This window comes from Tursiops truncatus, chromosome 11 (genome assembly GCF_011762595.2).
Source record: "Tursiops truncatus isolate mTurTru1 chromosome 11, mTurTru1.mat.Y, whole genome shotgun sequence".
NCBI classification, from domain to species: domain Eukaryota; kingdom Metazoa; phylum Chordata; class Mammalia; order Artiodactyla; family Delphinidae; genus Tursiops; species Tursiops truncatus.
Genome location: NC_047044.1, coordinates 65532759 through 65557791, shown reverse-complemented (window position 1 = coordinate 65557791; position 25033 = coordinate 65532759). Strand labels below are relative to the sequence as shown.

Here is a 25033-nt window from a genome sequence, read left to right as displayed (position 1 = left end):
CCTTCCTAAACTTCTATAATTTTCATTACATCTCCAGAGCCTACTTTAAATCTGAAGGTGAACTAAACCTCAGAGTTGATGTTTTCCCTCTGCTAAGTTTGCAAAATTATGAGAGCCATTGTTTGCCCTAAAGCCTTGTAAGACTATGTAAGACTATGCTAATTTTTACATATTCTTTCATTTCAGGGAAACTTTATTGAGAATCAGCTATAGGCAACCACTGTTCTAGATCCTGTTGTGGGGAGAGAGACAAGGAAGACATTAATCCTGCCCTTGTAGGGCTTAGTGTTCAATAGGGAACAAAATATATACGCCTAAATAATGGAAGTAATACTTGCTATTAGAAAGATAAAGGCTACACCAAAAAGAGAAGGAAGGGAGATCTTTCCTTCCACCTGGGAGGATCAGAGAAACACTTTTGGAGATGGCATCGGACCTGGGTCTCATGGGACCATCAGGATTCAGAAGCACAGGGACGGCATGGGAGGGGGGTGGCAGAAAGGCCGAGGTGATGGGCACGGTGCCAGCGGCCCCTACAGAAGAGAGGGAGGCTGGTGTAGCTGATGCAAAGGCCGTCTGCAGGCAAGTGTGGTGAAAATGCAGTTTGGAGCAGGTGGCACTGTACTGATCGCTCATTCTAGCTCTTGTGGTCTAAATAGTGACACCGAAAATATTTTTTCTCAGGTTTTTTGCAGGAAAGAGAAAGAGGAAAAATCTTATCGCAGTGATTTGAAGTTCTCTAAAAAACAGTTTTCTCAACTAGGTTCTTCCCCTAAAGCACATGGTACATAGATACTTTAAAGAGTGTAAACTTTCCACTCCCACTCCACCCCCAGACCGCGTGTCACCCTCCAGAAGTAGCCACTGTCAACAGTTTTCTTGTTTACCCTCCCGAACAGTCTAATATATGCACATATTACGCAATCTACCCCCATCCTCACTTCCACCCAATATTCAGTTTGTTTTTAATTTTTCAATACCAGTACATGTAAGTCTATCTTACTCCTTTAAATAGTAGTCTAATATTCCATTTTATGGAACTACTATGGTTATTTAACCAATTCCCTAATAACGAACTTGGTGTTATTTGCCTTTGCTATTTCTTGGTTTTCAATTCTTAATTACAATAAGTTTAGTTAAAGCCCTGGAAGGAATTAAGTTCAAGGGCAGTGGGAAATCTTAAATAGCACATGAGGCGAAGTCAGGCACAGATATGACAATATGAAGCAGTTCAAAAAGTTTACTGGTTTTACAATATACTAGAGGCATGTATTGTACTTGCTGCGACCAGGAACATGACCACCCCTGATACACAATTTCGTACCCTTGGTATTGCTGAACTATTTTCATTACAATAAAGGTGACGGTTCTTGGTGGAACAGTCGTAAAATAGTTCAGGAACACTGACTGATTTTACAAGGTGACTTTAAAGAGCTAAAGGATTAACTTGCAAGTATCCATTGGTAAGAATAAAATTTGTCTCAAGAAGTACATTAATAATGTAAGTTTGGCTTCTGAAGGCATCACTAAAAGGCAGTATAGTGTCTTAGATCACTCAGGTTCTAGACTCAAGAAATCCTGGATGGAACATGGAACCCTGGCTCCCCTATTTTCTAAGTTGTTATTAAGCCTCAGTTACTTCATCTGTAAAATGGGGCTAACATTTACTTCATAGTGTTGTTGGTGGGGATTAGATGAGATAACATGGTATATATAGTTACCATTCAATAAATGTTAACTATCATTTGGTAACTACCTAATTAATACTTTAACAAACACTTAGTACATAGTGTTACTATGTACCAGGCACTGCTGGTACTCTCTCCATCTCCGTCTCTCTCTCTCTCTCCCTCTCTCTCCCTCCCTCCCTCTCTCTCTCTCTCTCTCTCACACACACACAGACACACACACACACACACACACACACACACACACACACACACACACACGCTCACTCAGTTTCTTATAGCAGCCCTATAGGGTTGTACTAACTAATAAATGTCTTCTTGCGTGCCCCTTTTCAAAGTGTGCTTTTAGATACATTATCTTTTTTATTCTCACAACCACTACCCCAGTGAGAAAGAAAATGGAAGACACCAAAAAAAGGCAGGAATTATAATCAACCAAAACAAAATTTAAACGATTGTTTCATTCAGATTGTAACGTTGTTTCACAATTATCATTTCAAACAGATTGTTTACAAACTCAGTGTTTATGATAAACTATGACATCTTTTTGAGCTCCCAGCAATGTCATGAATTACATTCTCATTTTTCATGGTTTTAAACTTAAAGGTTACATGATTAAAATAATAATAAATAATAATGATACATGCTAAGAAGTTATGGGAAAATATAAAGCATTTATTACTTTATCAGATTCCATACGGTGTAATAAACCTCTCATTTACCTAGCACAGTGAGGAGATCACATGCTCTTCAGAGATTAATTCTCTATAAAACGTATGCGTTTAATAGAAATCTTTAGAAAACGTAACTTTCCTATTTGGGGAGATGGTAATGTGAAATAAACAAAACAAAAGCTATCATTCTTCTGTGCTAATATTTACTCTTTTTTTTTTTTTGCGATACGCGGGCCTCTCACTGCTGTGGCCTCTCCCGTTGCGGAGCACAGGCTCCGGACGCGCAGGCTCAGCGGCCATGGCTCACGGGCCCAGCTACTCCGTGGCACGTGGGATCTTCCCGGACCGGGGCACGAACCCGTGTCCCCTGCATCGGCAGGCGGACTCTCAACCACTGCGCCACCAGGGAAGCCCAATATTTACTTTTAATTCCTACTTTTGCTATGATGGAGTTATGGGGAAGCTGTGGGAAAAGAGTAGCAATAGAAGAGGAGGATGCAGGGGAAAGAGATTTCTTCAGCACCCTTTGCCCTTCCCTTGGATCCCACTCAGGAAAATTCAATTCAACAGGTGCATTTTACCCTTACCCGTGCCTCAGCACATCCCCAAACTGCTGCCTCAGGGAACAGCCCCATTTTACTGCCAACAGAGAACATATACCTTCAGAACAACTGTCCACTGAGATTCACCACTAGCATACTTCCGGTTCCTCTGATGCAATTATAAGGCCTCAGGATTTAGGATAACACAAAACCTCACAGCATTCTCATAATAGGGCTGAATTCACTGAATCGAACTGAATCAGACGTGTGTTAAACAGGAATGACAGCCATTATAGTCGGGCCCCCAAAATGAGCCCCAAACTCATCCAGCAAAAAGAAATCACCCCAGCAAGTTTCCAGATGACTCCAATGAGGAGCCCAGCACCCCAGCCTCAGTGAGACACGGAGGAGCCTTCCCAGCTGCTTTTCTAAAGAAGGCTGGACAGCCTTGGGCTCTTTCTCTGCCTTGGCCAAGATGAGTCTGGAACGGGGCCCTGCACCAGATGAATTATCTTCTTCCTGCCAACTGCTTCTTGGCTTGAGCAGTTGTGGGAACAGCTGGTTTTATAACACAGAGGGAGCCCTTGTTCTGAGGTAGGAGAGCTCTGCATTCTGTGAAAAATTTGTACGTCTGGGTCTCTATACAACTACCTTCATGAGCTTTAACCTGAAGGTTTGGTGTGTTGTGCTTTGCTATTCATGCGTCTTGCAAAGAACCAAACAACCTATGAGAGTTTTACCCAGAGGAAATCTTCCCGCAACTCTAAAAGTCACCTTTACCCAATTCTTGGTCTCAATCAGAAACTGAAGTCATGAGATAAGAGATCACTTATCCCTGAACCAGTATAACTAAAAATCAACCAAATTCCAGGAATGGTAGGTTGAAAACAAGAATTTACTCCTGCTCCCCTGGCCCCAGTAATCCAGTAAAGCGATTTCTTAAGGCATAAAACTGCTAGGATAGTAAGAACAGCAGAGAAGAGACGATAGTAACAAAAATTTGGAAGCTGGAAAGTGGACAGAGCTGAGTCTTAAATTGGCAGTGGAGAAAGCCAAGACCAATCCAATTTACACCACAGAATTCCCAAAAGGCCCTGGTGGCATTACTGGAAGCAGGGAACAATGGACAGCATGAACTAAAATAAAGAGCATCTGTTGAACTTCTTTCAAGAAATAGCTAGATTCCCCAGACCAGGCACCCACTCTGTAAAGCAGAGTGACTGTTCCTCTCCCATCTTGGCAAAAGATACATAAATATACAGAAAATATATTCTCTGAAAAGTATAAAGTGTAAGTCTCTGAGCGAGGGACTCAGCACAACTTGTGAGGGAGGGGTTCTGTAATGAAAACTAGGATTGGGTGGACACATGCACAGAGATATGCACCCAAGCCCTTTCCCCCAACTTGGTTCCCATAAAGATGGCAGCAGTGCCCAGACCCTACAGGCAGGTGACTGGAAGATCTTTCCTGGGTGATCTGAACAGCCAAGAAGAAACTGACACGGCTGGTTCCCCAAGGAAAGGGCTACTGACAGCAACTCTAGTGAAGCTATTTCCAACAAACCCCACTCATGTGTACCAGGCTCCAATTAGCCTTGTTCCAGTCCACCCCCTGCAATTCTTGAATACAGCAGACAGAGAAGGGCAACCTGACATCTAAGGAAAGATTCTAAAATGAAAGAGTCCAAAATAAACAGAAAAATCAACTTGCATCACAGGGATACAATCAGCAGAACTCAGATTATGGGAAACACTATACGACACATGGTCCAGTTTCTTCAACAAATAAACTGCGCAGAAAAGAACAGAAGAAAATGGGGGAACCTATAGAGTGAAAGAGACTTAAACCACATAACAACCAATTGTAGTATATGGACCTTATTTGAGTACTGATTTAAACAATCCAATTGCTTTTTAAAAATAAGGTAAGCAGAGCAATTTAAATATTGTTTGGGTATTTGATGATGTAAGGAACTGTGGTTAATTTTCTGGGTATGGCATATCATGGTTATGTTTTTACAGTCCTTATATATTAGAGAAGTACACTGAAATATTTATGGATGAAACGATGTGATGGCTGGGATTTGCTTCAAGACAATCTGGGTGAGGGTCTGACTAAACAAGCATGGTCATGAGATGAAGAGAATACAGGGATATTTTAGACTCTCTACTTGATGTCTGAAATTTTCCATAAGAGAGAAAAACCATTACTAGAATCCTCAGAGAAAACAACGAAATTGTAAAACAGAAACAAAATAATATAAAAAGGGAACATTCAAAGAAAGTTTAAAAGCCCCTGTAAATAAAAAAATAATAAGAGAAATAAAACATTCAGTAAAGAGTTGGAAAAAAATTGGTGGCATATTCCAGAGAGTACAGTGAAAAACTTTAGAAATGAAAATAAAGAAAAGAATAAAGAGTTAGAGGGCTAGTCCAGAAGGTCCAAAATCTTGCTAACAGTTCCAGAAAGAGAGAAAAGAGAAAGAGAAGGAAGGAATTCATCAACACAACAATGTAAGAAAATGTCCCAGAACTGAAGACCATGAATTTCTAAAAGAAAAGATGTACCAGCTGCCTGACACAATGGAGGAAAAAAGGCGCACAGCAAGACACAGCATTGTGAAACACTGGGAACAAAGAGATTTGGCAAGTGTCCAGAAAAGACAAAATAAAAACAAAAGCCCTGGCTACATAAAAAAGATGAAGAGGGCTTCCCTGGTGGTGCAGTGGTTGGGAGTCCGCCTGCCGATGCAGGGGGTGCGGGTTCGTGCCCCGGTCCGGGAAGATCCCACATGCCGCGGAGCGGCTGGGCCGTGAGCCATGGCCGCTGAGCCTGCGCGTCCGGAGCCTGTGCTCCGCAACGGGAGAGGCCACAACAGTGAGAGGCCCGCGTACCGCAAAAAAACAAAACAAAACAAAAACACTGAGCAGTTTCTGGCATAGAGTAAGAGCCACAAGAGCTGTTCTTGTTATCATCACCAAAGAAATGACTCTTTATCCTATGTTAACATATAACTACTTGATATATTACAATAATTAAAAAGAAAGCAATCAGTGTAAAACACATGTCCAAACCAAACATATTTCCAGCTTTGGAATGACTGAAAATTGTCACAGACCATAGGGTTTTGGAGGTGAACAGGGTTCTGAGATTTTTCTAGTGCAATTTCCTTGTTTCAAAGGGTAGGGAATTGAAGCTCAGAATAGCTAAGTAACTTGCTGGACTATACAGCCAATTCAGAAGAGGAGTTGAGATTAGCAGTCAGGTGTTTCATGTCAATGCACTGAATTTCACAAGCGTAGCTACTCAAACTCCATCTATGGTATCGTCACAGGGTCAGAATTTCACATATACAAAAAAAGTATCACCACAGAAATATTTTATCCAACTCCTGTCATTTTACCCTAAAACCTGCCACTTGGCTCATGATATACGTAAACAGAAAGACCACCTAGAAAGATCCAGCTGGGGCAATAAAGCGAGGAGGCTACAGCTGGGTTTACTGGTTAGGTTGACAAGAGGAAGGTAATGTATTAGATTCGCTGTCCTACACAGAGCTGTTCTGATTCTAGGAGGGATACCTGTAGTGGGTTTACACACAAAAGTATGACTATTAATCCCTAGTGCTGTGGACCAATATGGTGCAGCCTGGATGGGCATTTCTGATGCCTGAGTAGTGGAATGGGTAGCAATGCACTTCCATCACAGTCTTCTAAGTCTTTCTAAAGGAATAAACACAACTTGCAGGATTAGTAGACATTTTGGTCACTGCTTCCAAGGAAATGATGGATCTGACAATGATGACTACTGGGCAAGCCCAGTGAAGAGCATGAGTGTCGTCAGGGGTGAAAGCACCACTGTTACTCCTTTGAGGTCTGAGAAATCAGGCTGGGTGGGAATTTTCCTGGTATAAATTGTATGATCTGTCTTCATCTCATTCCAACTGAAATTCAGCCCTCTGTACATTTGCAGAAAATCTCATTCGACAGTTTGAGATGAACTTATTTCAGAAGAAAATTGCCCATTTTCTTTTCACTGAATCTCAGGGGGAAAGTACAGAATAATTTCTCATCTTTAAAACACTGAAAACTTCTATGCTTCTTGAATATTTCTTACAAACGAATTTGCAGTTACCTTTGGATATAGTATGTGTTCCACAGCTATCCAATACCAAAGTGGTGACTGGACGGATTAAACACCTCAATATTTTCACCATTTATTGATAGCTGAGATTTAAAGTGACAAGTCTAGAGTCCAAAAATACAAAAAGTGCTATTTTCAAATCTTTTATCTTTTTTGCAAGTGCTTATTTTGGTATTTTTGATTAATGAAAACATTTTCTCCTTTTACTTTCTTATAAATATGAGGTGTTTCCTCGAAAATCATTCAAACAAACAATATAGAAGGATACACTGTAACTTAGCCAAGTTAGTAAAACATAGAAAGAAATAAGAACTATTTCGAAATATTTCCAATGTCTTCTGTGTATGAACAGAAACATACAGAAAATACAGTTTTTTAAATGAAAGGTACGGCAGTGTCAACACTCACAGAAAAAGTAGGATTCCGGTATTTGCCAGGGCGAAGGCGAGTCCCAAAATCCCACTGCCCATAATGGCGTTGCTTAGGTTAAAAACAGACATGCCCAAGGAGGTTGTTCCTGGAATCTGAACAGAGACACATTAAGCAAAAGAGTCCTCAAGACAGATCGTCAGGCCAAAGCCTTTAAAGAAAGCACTATCAGGAACCAACAGGGAAATGAAGTTCAAGGAATCCTTTCTTAGTGGTCTAGTTACTTTTTTTAAATGGGTTTTAGGAGAAAATACAGAGGCTCCGAGGAATAACCCGGTGAATAAATAGCTATGTTTTTGGTACTATGCTGGATGAATTAAACATCTGTCATAATTTATGTAATTTTAAAAAATAAGCAAACTTTATTATAATGACACTTACATAGTCATCACATTTCTTTTTTTCCAAATGGCTGTTCGTGAGACTCCTTCTACTTTCACGATCAGAAATAAACTTGCTGTAAAGAGACGTATTATGATTTAATTTCATGATAATGACTGGAAAATTTAACATCATGACTAAATGATTTATTACTTACCAAAACATCACACATAAAAAGTTATCAACCAGTTACTTAAGAGTTTATAGTCCTATTCAACCACTCTCCCTACCTCATTTTTGTTTTGGTTTGGGTTTTTTTTGCCAGTGTTAGTTGTCCACATTCTTGGTTTACCAAATAAACTAAACGTGCTCCAAGGGCAGACACCTTGCCTCATTCCTTTTTATATCCCTCACTCTACTTAGCACAAAACAATGCAAACAGCAGGTGCTCATCTTGAGAGGAAATGAAAGACAACCGTAAGTCAAAAAGAGCTATAGATTTTGAATCATTTTAATACTAATAAATTAAAACATTATATGCAATGCAAGTTAACTTTTACATAGATTGTTCTCTAACGGAAAATTAGATGATGTCAAGAATACTATAAAGCTGGCATTTAAAAGAATATTGGAGGCAGGATTCCTTCTGAGCTCACATTCCTGGAGCACAAAGGTATTACATAGGAATTCCCTCCCCCCAGCAAAAAGGAAAACAACTCTTTTCCCATCACACATTCTTTCAGCACCTGCTTATATGCGAGTCACTAGACCAGGCAATGTGGGAGATATGGGGGTGTGTAATAAGTGATGCAGCAGTAGCCCACAGGAAATTATGGTGGAGGAAGCAGGGCATACGGTCCATGGTTAGAGGCAGAGCTAGTAGGGCTTAAAGCAAGCATGGGATTCAGAACGTGAGTTCAAATTCTCACTTGCTCTGAGGGCCTGAGTATGCTACCCCAGTTTCCTGATCTGTGAAACGGGAACGACGCTACTATATTATCTCATAGTGTTACTGGGAGAATTAAATGAGAGCACATGTAAAACATAGGTACAGCTCCAGGCACAGAGGAAGAGCAACACGTGGGAAAGATTCAGACAGGGTGAGTGGAGTAAAGTATACACAAATATACAGAAGGAGGAATTCGGAATGCTCGAAGGACCAGCAAATACATTCGGGATTAATATCAGAACTTTAAGTGCTATTGTCAAAGAAAAGTCTATTCATAAGCAAACTGCACATGTATTAGTTAAGACATGTTAGGGGTGCTTTTCGGCTCTCCTTCTGGAAGTTTTATTATCTGGTCTAAGTAAGAAATAATCAGTGCGTTTTCCACTAATAAATATAAAGCCATTTGAATTGGACTATCTTAAAGAGGCATATATCTTTAAACTATACATTATATTTTCATATGCTTTTTTTTTTTTTTTTTTTTTTGCGGTACGCGGGCCTCTCACTGTTGTGGCCTCTCCCGTTGCGGAGCACAGGCTCTGGACGCGCAGGCTCAGCGGCCATGGCTCACGGGCGCAGCCGCTCCGCGGCATGTGGGATCTTCCCAGACCGGGGCATGAACCCGTGTCCCCTGCATCGGCAGGCGGACTCCCAACCACTGCGCCACCAGGGAAGCCCTCATATGCTTTTTTCTAATGAGGCTATATTTCACCATAAACCATGTTTTAATGAAAGATATATATCATTAATGTTGGTTTTATCTGTCTACCGTTTTCATCTTTAATCCATATTCTTCAGGTCTGCATTATTTCGCCAGGAGAAACCAAAGCCAGGCAACATAGATATTATGAACTTCCCCTGAGGCCACCACCTGGTATGAGTGGCGCAGCCTGCGGTTTATTTCCTTCAGCATCTGCCTTTGCCTAGGACCTGTCCAGTGACTGTCAGAGATGAAAAGGCAGTGAAGAAAACCTTGGTCTCCGGAAACCCAGGAGCTGACATTCCAGCTGAGGAGAGACCAGACCAGCTAACACCAGAATAGGAACATCAGGCCATGCAAAATGGAGATGAGATAAGGAAGCCGGAGAAGGAAAAACCATTATTGGGTGGGATTAGCCCGAGGAAACTAAAGGGCCGAGGCCTGAGAAACAGCATTGCAGGGTCTTAGCAAGAGAGTGACATAATGAAAGCTGTGTCTTTGGAGACCCGTCTGGCAGTTCTCTAGCCTTGGCTCTTCTTTTGCCCTTAACATTTTCAATCTTTCCCAAGAACTGAGGTTTACAGATCTGGCTGGAGAGGGACCAGGAGAGCAGCCTTCCTTTTCACCCAGGTGGCCCAAGGAAATGGGGGTGCTGGACTTTCCAAACTGAAATTGACTCATATTAGTGTGGCTGTTAAATAAAAGACTGTATACAATCAGGCTAATTTCAACAATCAACTCAAGTCTACCAAATCATTATCCAGAAGGTCCCCTGTTTGCCTTTCTTGCAGAGAGACTTGCTTTTCAAAGAGAATCTCCATTGTTTTTAAATTAAGGGGAAAGCCCGAACGTTTTCAAAGAAACTAAACCAAACACCAGTAAACCTCCTATTATGGCAGATCTAAGTTCTTGGCCTGCCAATGCTCCCCAGACTTGCGGCGGAAGACTGATAGAGAAGAACCGGATCAAGGCACCTGGATGCAGGGGCATTCAACAGGGTCAAACACTGCAACGGAAGGGGAGGAAGAAGAGGCCCCTGCATGCTTGCCAGCTCTCTGCGGCAGCGCTTCTGCAGGATGAGAATAATGCAAGTGACCTGCAGAGCTGTTGTGATGAGTAACCATGAAAAAGCACATTAAAACAAATAGTGCTTTGAGTGCTTCCCGATTCTGCCTCTTTCTGTCTATTTTCTACAGTAAGACTTAATAGGTTTTCCCAAATATCTTCACTGGTGCTCCCACTGAAAAAGTTTCGAGTCCAAACTGCTCGCCCTGCAAATTCCAGGTACTGCTGAATTTGATTTTGCCCCACTGTTCAATCTTAGCTCCCCCTGCTCTTCCAAATGGTCTTCCCAAGAGGCGGTGAGGATCAAGATAAGACCAGGGCATTCTGAGAATAGAGACTGAAAAACAAGTACCGCTAGGAATCCACTCTCCCCTCAAGAGACCCTCCATCCTCCTCCCTGCCAATGCCTTCCTGCCCGTTCACAACCCTCATCTTCCATGAGTCTGCGGATGTTCTGGTCTGAACGCAGTTTTCTGACTCTGACCTACTTACGATTTTTCTGTAGCACAGACTGTGGCACTAAGCTCATCTTGCATCCAGAGTGGTGGTGTCATGTTCTCACTCCCTTAGCTCCTCCTTCTATGTACCTGCCCATGTGTTAGCAGCTCAGAGGAACCCTCCAAAAACCAAATGTGCCTCTTCCATTGAGGAACTAGGGCGTAGCTTAGGCTGCAGGGAAATCTCGCTCAGTAAGAACGGAGTACTCAGATAAAGCCTCTGTATTCTCTTTACGGTATTTCAACTTGTTCTTCTGCCTTTCGATCTTTGCTTTGTATTTCTGCAAACTTTTTCTTAAAACAAAATAAAACCAACCTTTTTTTTTGTAATGGAAAAGTCCATTTATAATAACTAGGTCAAGCAGCTTATCACAAGTTTCTGTTATCTCACCATTTTAAAAATGCAATTTCATGTTAAAAAGCACTGACCTCTGGCAAAGACCTCTTTATTGACTTAAAAATGAGCTATTGGAGAAGGTGCCTTTGACATGCGGTCTTGGGAATGAAAAGTATTATTAAAAAAGCATTTTCAGTGGGTCGTTCTGTACCCATAAAGCAGAATCTGATCAACTCTTAGGTAGCCAATTGTTCTGTGAACAAAACAAAACAAAAATCTACAGTGGCTGTCATGCTGACCTTCAACAGACAAAGCCTTAAAAAGGATGTAGGCGTTATACTGAGGTAGTGTGAAGGGAGACAAGCAATATAGAGCAGTTATTTGAAGCCAAAAATCAATCAACAACAACAATCCAGTTAAGGATGGGTTGTACAATGGGAAGATAATCTTCCTATTTTAATCTCTACCAGTCAGGTTCTTACTAGGTTATAGTGTTCCATTGGAAGATTTATAACACGAAAGAGATGAGTGGTTGAACTTAAATGACCTTTCCTAGCTCTTTCCCTGAAACTAACAGTCTATAAAAAAGGAAAAGAGAAAAGGAGGAAAGAAGCATGTAACTGAGAGACTGGAAAACATGAAAGAATTAAAGAAATAGGCATTTAAAGGCATTTAAAGAGAAGACTGAGAGGTGAGAAAAGCCTTATCTGGTGGATAAACTCTCCCCAAAATAGGAGAAAACAGATTTTTCGTTGTAGCAGGAGCAATTAAAGCCAGGGAAGAATTTTCTGAAATGAAAACTGAATATGGGAAGAAGTTATGGTATCTTCTTCCCTAAGGTATAGAAAAGACATTAGAAGAAGAGAAGGGGTAACTTTTCAAGGGTCCTCCCGATGATACAAATGTAGTTCATGAACTCCGGAAGACATACAGGGACCAAGGAACAAAAAGGCTGATGTAAGGTGTAGTGACAAGAGTCCCTCATTAAGAAATATCTTAATGAAAGACTCTCAAATTTTGTTAGAAGCTTCCTGGGTCATAACAACAATAAGTATTCATGGAGATTAGAGCAATGGTAGATAAATATTAAAATATGTGAATATTTGCCTGGCTACAGCTAGGATAATCTATTAATATTTCAACAACTTTAAGATAACAATAACCAACAATCATCCCAAACCTAAAACAGTATTATTAGTCCTTGGGTGGAGAAGAAAGAAGTGCTTGCCAAAGAAAGAGGGGTGCACGTTTACTGTTAGAGACTTTCCTCGTACTAAAAGACTTACTCTTGCCAGACACCGTGTCAAGTGCTTTACATGAGCTTCCTCATCTCTTTTCACAATAATTGCATGTGGTTAGTATTATTTTTAGCTCCATTTTGGAGAAATTAAGTAACTTGACCAAAGTTACATTATAACTAAACTGCTGAGCCATGATTTGAACCTAAGCCGGCTGATGGTACAGCCTGAGTCCTTAACCTACAAACAGCATTGCATTTAATATTCCCCAACAATCCCAGGAGGTCAGGTATTATTTTTATCCCTGTGTTACAGGGATGGAACTAAGGCTTAAAGTACAAGATCACACAAGACCTATGGATGGAGCCAGGATTCAATATAAGTTGAAATCCAAACCATGCACTTAACTGCTTTCTCTGTCTGTCTCTGTCTCTTTCTTTCATTTAACAAATACTTTGTAATGCCTGCCCTTCTCCAGGCACTATTACCATATCATTACAAGGTACAAGAGATATAAAAATGATTAAGATGGGTCCTTCTCTCAAGAAGCTCACATCTAGAGGAATGTCTAGAGCTCATTACTCAAAATGTGGTCCATGGACCAGCTGTAAGGGCATCACCTGGAAGCTTGTGAGAAATTAGAATCTCAGGCCCAGTACCAGAGCTACTGAATCAGAATCTGCATGTTAACAAAGTTTCCAGGTGTTTCACATGCACATTAAAATGTCAGCAGTACTGGTCCAGTGGACATTTCAAAAGGCTTTGCTTTGTAAAGCAATTATACTCCAACAAAGATGTTAAAAAAAAAAAAAAAGGCTTTGCTGTTCCAGGTATAGGTTTCTATGACTACAACCCACAAATTAGGGCATGAAATAAAACAACTGAACTGGAATAAGAGCAGGTGTCCTAATGCCCAAATGGCTCTACTCTATTTTTTTTTTTTTTTTTGCGGTACGCGGGCCTCTCACTGTTGTGGCCTCTCCCATTGCGGAGCACAGGCTCTGGACGCGCAGGCTCAGCGGCCATGGCTCACGGGCCCAGCCGCTCCGCGGCATGTGGGATCCTCCTGGACTGGGGCACAAACCCGTGTCCCCTGCATTGGCAGGCGGACTCTCAACCACTGCGCCACCAGGAAAGCCCCTCTACTCTATTTTTAACTAAACTTAATAAAATGATTCTTAAGGTATCCTAGTAGGGAGTTTCCAGGCAAAGCTATCAGTTATACGCCAGCTAATGAGAAGTCAACATTTGTTTTCAACATTTTCTCTAGCTTCCTAATAAAAGGTACTGTTACCTAGAAGTTCACTGTTTTGGGAGATGGTTTTCGTAGATTCATATAATTGGGCCTACCTTCCTCCCACCAATGTGAAAAAGCTAACAGAAGAGTCAGAAGTATTAGGTGTAGCTTTGCAGAAATCACGGGGGTGTGTGTGTGTGGGTGGGTGTCTTCTCTGATTTTTATTTACCTTTTTGGCTTCATGCTGTAATATGTTGTTTTTAAATTTTCATTGTTCTAGAGCCAGAAATGAAGCAAAATTCATAAACCATGTCAATGAAAGAGGGGAGATAAAATAAAGCAATAAACGCATCACACCACACTTGTGACAGTGGAACCAAATTCCAAAAATCAGGAGGCTGTACAGTCCATGTCTTAGTCATGGTCTCTGGGGAAGTGAGCTCCCCTGGCAGGCACCCCAAGGGGCGAGAAGGGGTGCCTCTCCCTACCGCAAGAGGTTATCACCTCCCAAACAATACTTTTTCTTAGTAAAACTTTTAAATATCAAGTTCAGATCTTAAGCTGAATATTATAAAAGACTCTCATTTTAAGGTCCTCAAGGTTTACACTGCTTTGGGAATGAAGCTTTGTTATAAACCTATAATGTGCTAATTGTGAAATAGCTGGAATCCCATCCACCACCGTTAACTGCAGGTCAGCAGTGACTACAGAACACCCCAGGGGCCCAGAGCAGAAAATAGCACTGGTAGAGTTTAGCAGAGTTTAATTGATAGTAGAGACTATCTTTCTCATTCACGCCCGAGCAGTTTAATCAGAGGCAGCAGGACTGAGAGGAAAGACAGGGATTTCAGACAGACCTGTGTGTGCCCTTGAGCAAGTTATTTTATTTCTCTGAGCCCCCATTTTCTTATGGTACACTGAATTTTTAAATTTTCCTTATTTGCAAAAGAATACATTGAAGGATGTTATAAGGATAAGTGGTAATATATGTAATCACATCTGGCACTCAAGAAATGGTAGTTATTCTTAATAATTACACAGAAAGGTGGTTGAGAGGCCGCCTGCCGATGCAGGGGACACGGGTTCGTGCCCCGGTCCTGGAAGATCCCACATGCCGCGGAGCGGCTGGGTCCGTAAGCCATGGCCGCTGAGCCTGCGCGTCCGGAGCCTGTGCTCCGCAACGGGAGAGGCCACAACGGTGAGAGGCCCGCGTACCGCAAAAAAAGAAAAAAAAAAATTACACGGAAAAGGTGAAAAAAGCAAACTTGAGTTCAACACTAAGAAGTATCACATGGTGAATGATACTTGGATGGCAGTGAGGAAGTATTTGGGTTGGAGACTTAACCTCTGAGAATATGTAAGGAACAGTACAAGGAGGAGGGGCAGGGCTGAAACTTCTGAGTGTCTGTAAATGATGGCAGCCCAGTCAATGACACATTGTATCAGAATGCAGAGCAGATTATCAGAAATGATTTCTGTGAAGATGCCTGGTTTTCATCTTCCTCCCAATTTCCTTTTGACCCCGCTCCCGCAAGCGTAGCATGGCTGGTGTTCTAGTAAGTAGTCCCCGTATATTCTACTCTCTCCTCCCAGCCTTTTAGGAGACCTTAGGCTTCAAACAAACCTCACCACTAACTCCCAAGCTGGAAAGCTTCCTGCTAAGGGATCCATATAAGCTGGCTGTAAAACCAGAAGGTCAGAATTTGCAGCAACATGGATGGACCTAGAGAGATTATCACGCTAAGTGAAGTAAGTCGGAAAGAGGAAGATAAATTCCATACGATATCACTTATATGTGGAATCTAAAATATGACACAAATGAACTTATCTACGACACAGAAACAGACTCACAGACACAGAGAACAGACTTGTGGTTGCCAGTGGGAAGCGGGTGTGGGAGGGGTGGATTGAGAGTTTGGGGTTAGCAGATGCAAACTATTATATATAGAATGGATAAACAACAAGGTCCTACTGTATAGCACAGGGAACTATATTGAATATCCTGTGATAAACCATAATGGAAAAGAATATGAAAAAGAATATATATATATATATATATATATATATATATGTATAACTGAATCGCTTTGCTGTACACCAGAAAATAACATGACAATGTAAGTCAACTATATTTCAATAAAATACATTTTTTTAAATAATTAAAAAATAAAATCAGAAGGTCAGAGAATGCCCCAAATCATTAAAAAAAAAAAAAAAAAGATATTTGGTCCTACTCTTGTAACTTAAGAAACACAGGACCCAAGGGCTGGAAGGACTTGCTGAGGTCACAGCTAAGGGTGAGAGCTGCCAGGCCAGCATTCTTCCTACCCGCCCCCTACCTCCCCTCACTCACTGTATCTCTTCTTTTCTTTCTCTTTCATGTACTATTTCTCCGTTTCATGTACTGTTTCATCTACTATTTCTCATAGAGCCATTTGGCTCTGTGTTATTATTACTTAAAATCCATATTACAAACGATGCTTGTAGTGGCGTATTTGTCATTTTAACATGGGAACATTGACAAATGCGACTTTGACCATTCCTTGATTAACGTGTGCAAGGCCAGATGACTGTAGTACACATTCAGATATGGCACGCAGTGAAACTCCAACAGTTGGTCTGATTCATAAACACAGAGCTTTTGAAAAGTTAAGGCTGGTTGTGGTCCAATGTATTTATACATTTTTATTAGACTCAATTGAAAGATTTGAAAGGATGAATAAATTACTTTCCTATTTGCTTCATCTGCTATTGCAGACGATGCCCAACAGATGTCACATATGAAATTCAAATTACATCTTCAAATGGAGCATAACTTTAGTAATGAATATTCAAGAGAATAACTGAAAACCAGAATGATATTTTAGAGACATTTCTTTCACTGGAGAGAAACTGTTCGTGGAAAAATACTCACCTATTTATCTGACCATTTTCTACCTCGGTGAACTCATTGGAATCATTGCTAATGTTATCATCTTCGGGCACTGTCATGTTTTGCAATTCAGTTAATTCGAGTCCACTTTTGAAATGCATCATGTTTAGAAAGTACCTGTCGTCCAAATCCTCCTTTTCTGAGTGTATTTACAAATGGATAGCAGCAAAAATATAAGGTTCACACCCCTAAAATACAACACAAGGAAAAATAATTAAACATACGAATATCACCACTGATTACACATAAGCTATTACACACAAATGCTTTGCTGATAACATAATTTTACATTTTGCTATTCAAAGCATTAAAGCAATCTTGGTACATCAAGTTATAGAGGCTGTAAATTTTCTGTCTTTCATAAATCTTCCTCCATTTTTAACTATAAAATGAGTCATGTCCCATAATCTTTATGCTCACGTTCATAGGAATACCATGTGATCTGTAGGCAACAGAGATGCCCTTTTATGAAGCAGTGTGTTTAAAAGGAAAGCGAATAGGTTATTTTAGTGCGTCAGACCACAGGGCACACATATAGCTGGGTACAGACTGAACAGGCACAAAAGCACGTCTGATTTAGCAATCCCAGTTTAATAAAAATGCAAATCCTCAATAAATGGCATCATGTAGGATCAACCACCCAACCTGGAGGTCAAGCAGCAAAGGACATATCTGTGTTCCGAAATTTAGCAAACCGTTTATCCATCAACTGCAAGAGATTAAATCAGTCTCTTCAGTGAAATCACTCCATGTCAGGGAGTTAGGGAATTAAAAACTCATACTCAGGGGATTTAGGTTAATCCACCTGAAACTGTATTTCCTCACAGAAATGAAAGACTTGCCGAGTTCACATTTTCTCCCACATGGATGACTGTGATTTAAATTTCTGAGTGGTCACCAATAATATAGAAGGGGGTAGAGAGTTTCAGACACACAGCATCACAAATCAAAAAGCAGGTGGCAACAGAGGTATGCTACTGTGATTTATTATAAAGAAGACATATTTGGTCTTCATTCCTATTTCTGGTTCACAGCTCCCCAAACCCTTAGAATTTCCTAAGTGTTGAGGGTGATAAATGTCTTTTGGTATATTAATGAGGTGACTTTGGGAAAGCACCTACGGATGGGGGCTGGTTGCCAGTGGAGCCAAACATGTGATTAGAGGGTTGGAATTTTTAGTCCCACCCCGTGATTTCCGGGGAGAGGAGACAGGCCAGAGCTTGACTCAATCACTAGTGGCCAATGAGTTCATCAATCATGCCTATGTAATGAAGCCTCCATAAAAAGCAAAAAAAGGAGGAGGTTCAAAGAATATCCATACAAGGGACCCAGAACGCCACCACGTACTGGGCACCAAGCTCCACAAGGACTGAAGCTTCTGTGTTGAGGACCTCACCCTGTGTATCTCTACATCTGCCTGTTGATTTGTGTCCTCTGATATCTTTTGGAATCAACTGGTGACCTAGTGAGTAAATGGGTTTTCCTGAGTGCTGTGAGCTGTTCTGGCAAATTAATGGAACCCAAGGAGGGGGTCATGGGAACCTCTGATTTATGGCCAGTCAGTCAGGAGCAAAGGCAATAACCTGGGCTTGTGACTGGTGTCTGAAGTGAAGGGCAGCCTTGTGGCATGGAGCCCTTGACCCGTAGAATCTCATTCTATCTACCACTGGACAGCGTCAGAATTGAGTTGACAATCGTGGGTGTGGGGAAGCCTACACACACACACACACACACACACACACACACACATTGGAAATGGGTCCAGGAACGCTTTTAAGAGGTAAATGCAACTTCAAAAGTAAGGCCTGTAAAGGTATAGGAGCCTCACTAAGATAATCTCGGTGAGGCAATGGGGATCATGGAATGAAGCAGAATGTCAGTGAGATCTTTTTTTAACCTCCAATGCATGATCCATCTTGGAGGATGTTTTGATATTTTGTCTGATCCTGAATTCCATAAGATAACTGTAACCTAGTTAAGAGTCAAAGCTCCAATGTGCCCATCTAAGCATCCTAGTATATCCGAAGAAGCATTTTGCTAACTGATAATATTTTCAGGACCCCTAGAAAGTACCCTAGAATGATACTTCTTTAAGAATTTCCTTCCTCTCAACCTAGGGCCAAGATGGGAATAAAGACGTAGACCTACTAGAGAATGGACTTGAGGACACGGGGAGGGGTAAGGGTAAGCTGGGACAAAGTGATTGAGTGGCATGGACATATATATACTACCAAATGTAAAACAGATAGCTAGTGGGAAGCAGCCGTATAGCACAGGGAGATCAGCTCGGTGCTTTGTGACCACCTAGAGGGGTGGGATAGGGAGGGTGGGAGGGAGGGAGACGCAAGAGGGAAGAGATATGGGAACATATGTGTATGTATAGCTGATTCACTTTGTTACAAAGCAGAAACTAACACACCATTGTAAAGCAATTATACTCCAATAAAGATGTTAAAAAAAAAAAAGAATTTCCTTCTTCTCTTCCCCACAGCTAGGCCCCACCTTACTCCTTTCCATTCACATCGTCTCCTGTCTAGAATGAATCTTCCCTGGTTCCAAGATCCTTTACAGCTTCCACAAGATAAATACTGTCTAATACCTCAGATTCCAGGAGCCTCACCCTTCCTGCAGGGCAGGGCCTCTCCTGTAAAGCAGGAAGCCAGGAGATGGGAGATTGGAGCTCCCCGAACTCCTGGTCTAAGGCTAACCTGGCAGCTCAGGGCTGATTCTTCTAGCTAGGGTGGTAGTGCTGGAGCCTGGGCCATGACTAATTGCTTTTAGTGTCTTCACACAGCAGCAGCATTTACAGCCTGTCTTTACTTTGCAGAAGTTGAAGTGCATCAGAAAGGTTAAGCCCCCTTGTCACCCCTTGGCCCCCTCTGAAGAAAGCTGCACAGTGGACTGGGCTGGGTAACCCCTAGGAGTCTCGGCACACGGCCTCTTGCCTGTATGACTCCCTCAGAGGCCACTAAGGTGATACCGTGGGGTTGCTAGGAAGTTCACTCAGTGGCGGCTTAGCTGGTGGTCCAGTGGTAAAGAATACGCCTTACAGTGCCGGGGACAGGGGTTCGATCCCTGGTCAGGGAGCTAAGATCCCACATGCCACGGGGCAACTAAGCCTGCGCGCTACAACTACTGAGCTCGCGTGCCTCAACTGGAGCCTGCGTGCCGCAAACGACAGAGCCCACGTGCTCTAGAACCCGCGCCCCACAACTAGAGAAGAGACAGCCTGCACGCCACAACTAGAGACGAGCCCGCGCACCACAACGAGGAGTCCCACGTGCCTCAACAAAGATCCCACGTGCCGCAACTAAGATCCGACAGAGCCAAAGAAATAAATTAAATAAATAAATAAGTAAATAATAAAATAAATCTTAAAAAAAAGAAAAAAAAAGTTCACTCAGTGGATGGCGTTTCCAATCTGGGTTAAGGAGTCCTTTTCTCTCTAAAAACTTGTAGGAGACAGGGTACTAGACAAGAAATTTCTGAGAAGAGGAAAAGTTGACTAACAACAGATCTGGAGTCTACTGTTTGAATGTAAACTTTCATATCAATATATGTGTGTGAATACAAATATATACTACACATACACACACACACACACACACACACACACACACGTGCAATGGACCAAAAAGGAAAAGAATAAAAAGAACAGAGTAAGTTCTGGCCACTAAAATTATGTCAGTATTAGGCAAATGCCAGTTCTAAGTTAATCACATAGGATACATTTTTGCCTTTGGCTTAAAGAGATTTATTTTTTCACAGTTCCAGAAGTCCAAGATTAAGGTAATGGCAAGTTTTATTTCTTCTGAGGCCTCTCTCCTTGGCTTACAGATAGCTGTCTTCTCGATCTGTCCTCATATGGTCTTTCGTCTTTCTGTGTGTTCTCTGTATTGTAACCTCCTTTTCTTTTTTTTAAATTTAGGATAAATTTTTATTGTTGTGAAATAACCTATCTGAAATCTAACTTATTCTTGAAAATAAAAACTGGAAAAATGGGGAAATTTAACAAAGTTAGTGACATCTGTCACTAAGGTTGAGGCCACACTTAGGAAGTACCATCCATTCCATTTATTATATACTTATTGAGTGCTAGGTGATGAAAGGATTTTAAAAGTCTGAAAAGGATCTGAGGCAGCTTCACAGAAAAATCACATTTGAACTGGCTCTTGAAAAAGAAAACAAAAATTTTCTGGTTCTAAAGCTAATATATGCCCACTGTAGAATCTTCAGAGCGAACATTGTACAAGAAACCCCACCACCCAAAATGGGTCACTGTTAGAGTTTCACGTGCTTCCTCCCTTCTTTTCTTCTTTTTTTCTTTTCCTTTCTTTCTTCCTCTCTAGCTCTCTCTCCTCTCTCTTTTTTATTTAACATTGGAATTTTAGCCTGTTTTTAGTCTGTCTTTCATGTAATATTACATAGTACGTATTTTGAAGGACAGAAGTGTTTTTTAAAAGTATATTAGTTCCTTGTTAATAAATAATACAGGGCTTTGTAGAAAAATGCGAAAATACAAGCTTGCAAATGAAAGAAAGAACAAATAAAAAGAAAAAAGTCACCTATTATCTCAGCAAGCAGAGATGATCACTGTATATATATTGGAGTATAACCTTCAAGGATTTTTCTACACACATAGATATAGTGCCTAGCACACAGTAGGCACTCGATAAATATCTGTTAAATGAAAAGAATGAGTACAAATGTTTTAAAAATATGTATACATTTACAAAAATGGAAATCATACCACAGAGTTTTTCAAACATATTTTTTCACTTAACAAGATATGGTCTCCTATCCTGAGTTATGTCCGTAAACACGGGTCTACACCATTACGGCAAATGCTCCTTAACCGCTTGACTGTGCCATATATTGACATCCAACCTACTACTGCTAGACAGTCACACTGCCTGGTGGACAGGAGACTGACAGGTGGAGATGGGCCCTGAGCTGAGACTTTTCAATGAAGGAAAACACGGCCAACGACAAAGACACAGGAAGTGCAGGTTGAGTTTAAGAAACAAAAGAATTATAGTTTCACTGAAAGACTGAAGCAATTATCAGACTATACAGTTAATTAAAAGACCGAATGGGGTCATCATGTGAAGATCTTGACACTAATCCAACCACAATTACTATCTCCCAACATTTATAATAGGTTACAAATAGAATATTTCTGATCCTTCACTGCAATCTTGTGAGGTATTCTGAAGAAGCATTATTATCTTGCCATGCTTACTGGTACGTTTTACTAATAGTACCAATGTAAAATACAGAAACTTCTTCTCTACTCTTCCTGGTGATATGCATCAAAGGAGAGGATACATAGAGAAACCTGGTTTGGTCTTTCTTACGTTGCTTACAACCTACTGAAACAAGCAAGACCTTCCCATATAAAGTGACAGTATATCATAAAACATTTGCGTGATAGAGACCAAACTGTACAATAGAACAAAGAATAAGTCCAGAAAGATTTCAGAGACATACATACATACATATGTACATACAGGAAGGAAGGAGGGAAGGAAAGAAGGAAGTAAGGAAGGAAAGAAGGGAGGGAGGTGGGGGGAGGGAGGAAGGAAATTGGAACCTGCAGAAATCAGGTAAGGTTTTATAAAGAGTTAGGACTTGAACTATGTCTAAAAATAGGTAGGATTTAGACTGGGGTAGGGAAGGCATTCCTTGCACTGGAAACAGCACAGGCGAAGACATGGAGGCCAGATGTGCACAGAACACCCACTCAGATGAATCTCGCTACAGCAGAGGGAGCAAGGTACACGTTCTTGAGTAATAAGAGGTTATATTGGTTTAGCAAAAGCTGATTAAAAAATTGTAGAGGGAAAACCACAATATAAAAAAACCAAAGAATATACTATAACTCAAACGTTGTCCAAAATTACTTTGGGGGATAAATAAACAAAAATACAATTTCAATCGCTAAGACACTGTGTGATGGACTGGCCCACTCAATATTTGTTCCCACGTCTTTCTAGTCCAGCTCTGTATCTAGAGGATAGAGAGTTATACTTCAACTAAAAAAAAGCTTAAAATTGATAGTCTTTGAAAACCTGGGGTCCTCGGGAGGCGGGGAATGGCCTTCAGTAGTGAAAGGCTGGGACCCAGTAAGCACTCTCATAAGAAAAGGTGTTTTCTCTCTTCTTACACAAAATTCATGATTTGGGGGACGAGGGGAAGATGGCGGAAGAGTAAGACGCGGAGATCACCTTCCTCCCCACAGATACACCAGAAATACATCTACACGTGGAACAACTCCTACAGAACACCTACTGAAGGCTGGCAGAAGACCTCAGACCTCCCAAAAGGCAAGAAGCTCCCCACGTACCGGGGTAGGGCAAAAGAAAAAAGAATAAACAGAGACAAAAGGATAGGGACGGGACCTGCACCAGTGGGAGGGAGCTGTGAAGGAGGAAAGGCTTCCACACACTAGGAAGCCCCTTAGCGGGCGGAGACTGCGGGAGGCGGAGGGGGGAGCTTCGAAGCCGCGGAGCAGAGCACAGCAACAGGGTGTGGAGGGCAAAGCGGAGCGATTCTTGCACAGAGCATCGGAGCCGACCGGCACTCACCAGCCCAAGAGGCTTGTCTGCTCACCCGCTGGGGCAGACGGGGCTGGGGGCTGATGCTCGGGCTTCGGTCAGAGCACAGGGAGAGGACTAGGGTTGGCGGCGTGAACACAGCCTGCAAGGGGCTAGTGTGCCACGGCTAGCCAGGAGGGAGTCTGGGGGAAAAGTCTGGACCTGCCGAAGAGGCAAGAGACTTTTCTTTCCCTCTTTGTTTCCTGGTGCACGAGGAGAGGGGATTAAGAGCGCTGCTTAAAGGAGCTCCAGAGACGGGTGCGAGCCGCGGCTAAAAGCACGGACCCCAGAGACGGTCATGAGATGCTAAGGCTGCTGCTGCCGCCACCAAGAAGCCTGTGTGCGAGCACACGTCACTATCCACAACCCCCTTGCGAGGAGCCTGTGCAACCGGCCACCGCCAGGGTTCCGTGATCCAGGGACAAATTCCCCAGGAGAACGCACGGCGTGCCTCAAGCTGGTGCAACGTCACACAGGCCTCTGCCGCCGCAAGCCTGCCCCGCACTCCGTACCCCTCCCTCCCCCCGGGCCTGAGTGAGCCACAGTCCCTGAAGCAGCTGCTCCTTTAACCCCGTCCTGTCTGACCTAAGAACAGACGCCCTCTGGCGACCTACATGCAGAGGCGGGGTCAAATCCAAAGCTGAGCCCTAGGAGCTGTGAGAACCAAGAAGAGAAAGGGAAGTCTCTCCCAGCAGCCTCAGAAGCAGCGGATTAAATCTCCACAATCAACTTGATGTACCCTGCATCTGTGGAATACATGAATAGACAACGAATCATCCCAAATTGAGGAGGTGGACTTTGAGAGCAAGATTTATTATTTTTTCCCCTTTTCGTTTTTGTGAGTGTGTATGTGTATGCTTCTGTGTGAGATTTTGTCTGTATAGCTTTGCTTCCACCATTTGTCCCAGGGTTCTATCCGTTTTTTTTTTCTTCTTTTAAAAAAAACATTTTTTTTCTTAATAATTATTTTTTATTTTAATAACTTTATTTTATTTTATCTTACTTTATTATATTTTACTTTATCTTCTTTCTCTTTCTTTCTTTCTTTCTTTTTCTTTCTTTCTTTCCTCCCTCCCTCCCTCCCTCTCTCCCTCTCTCTCTCTCTCTCTCTTTCTTTTTTTCTTTCTTCTTCAGGACACTGGTCCACAAGAGACCTCCCAGCTCCACATAATATCAAACGGTGAAAATCTCCCAGAGATCTCCATCTCAACACCAGCACCCAGCTTCACTCAACGACCAGCAAGCTACAGTGCTGGACACCCTATGCCAAACAACTAGCGAGACAGGAACATAATCCCACCCATGAGCAGAGAGGCTGTCTAAAATCATAGTAAGTCCACAGACACCCCAAAACACACCACCAGACGTGGACCTGCCCACCAGAGAGACAAGATCCAGCCTCATCCACCAGAACACAGGCACTAGTCCCCTCCACCAGGAAGCCTACACAACCCACTGAACCAACCTTAGCCAATGGGGACAGACACCAAAAACAACGGGAACTACGAACCTGCAGCCTGCAAAAAGGAGACCCTAAACACAGTGAGATAAGCAAAATGAGAAGACAGAAAAACACACTGCAGATGAAGGAGCAAGATTAAAACCCACCAGACCTAACAAATGAAGAGGAAATAGGCAGTCTACCTGAAAAAGAATTCAGAATAATGATAGTAAAGATGATCCAA

At 41.9% G+C, this 25033-nt stretch overlaps 1 protein-coding gene across 6 annotated transcripts in view; it reads right to left on the bottom strand.

Moving 5' to 3' along the window:
- The window catches only part of SLC38A1 (solute carrier family 38 member 1), a 74481-nt gene that overhangs the window by 34326 nt on the left and 15122 nt on the right, over window positions 1-25033 (bottom strand). For 5 of the 6 annotated variants that reach the window (XM_033866882.2, XM_073788780.1, XM_073788781.1 and 2 more), the window contains 3 exons: window positions 16735-16940; window positions 7858-7933; window positions 7456-7571 (listed from right to left, as the gene is read on the bottom strand). In XM_033866882.2, coding sequence (XP_033722773.1) covers window positions 7456-7571; window positions 7858-7933; window positions 16735-16856 — 314 coding nt within the window. In that variant the 5' untranslated portion in view covers window positions 16857-16940. Of the gene's footprint in view, window positions 1-7455; window positions 7572-7857; window positions 7934-16734; window positions 16941-21317; window positions 21433-25033 lie in introns of all 6 variants that reach the window. The other variant, XM_073788782.1, reaches the window with a different exon arrangement.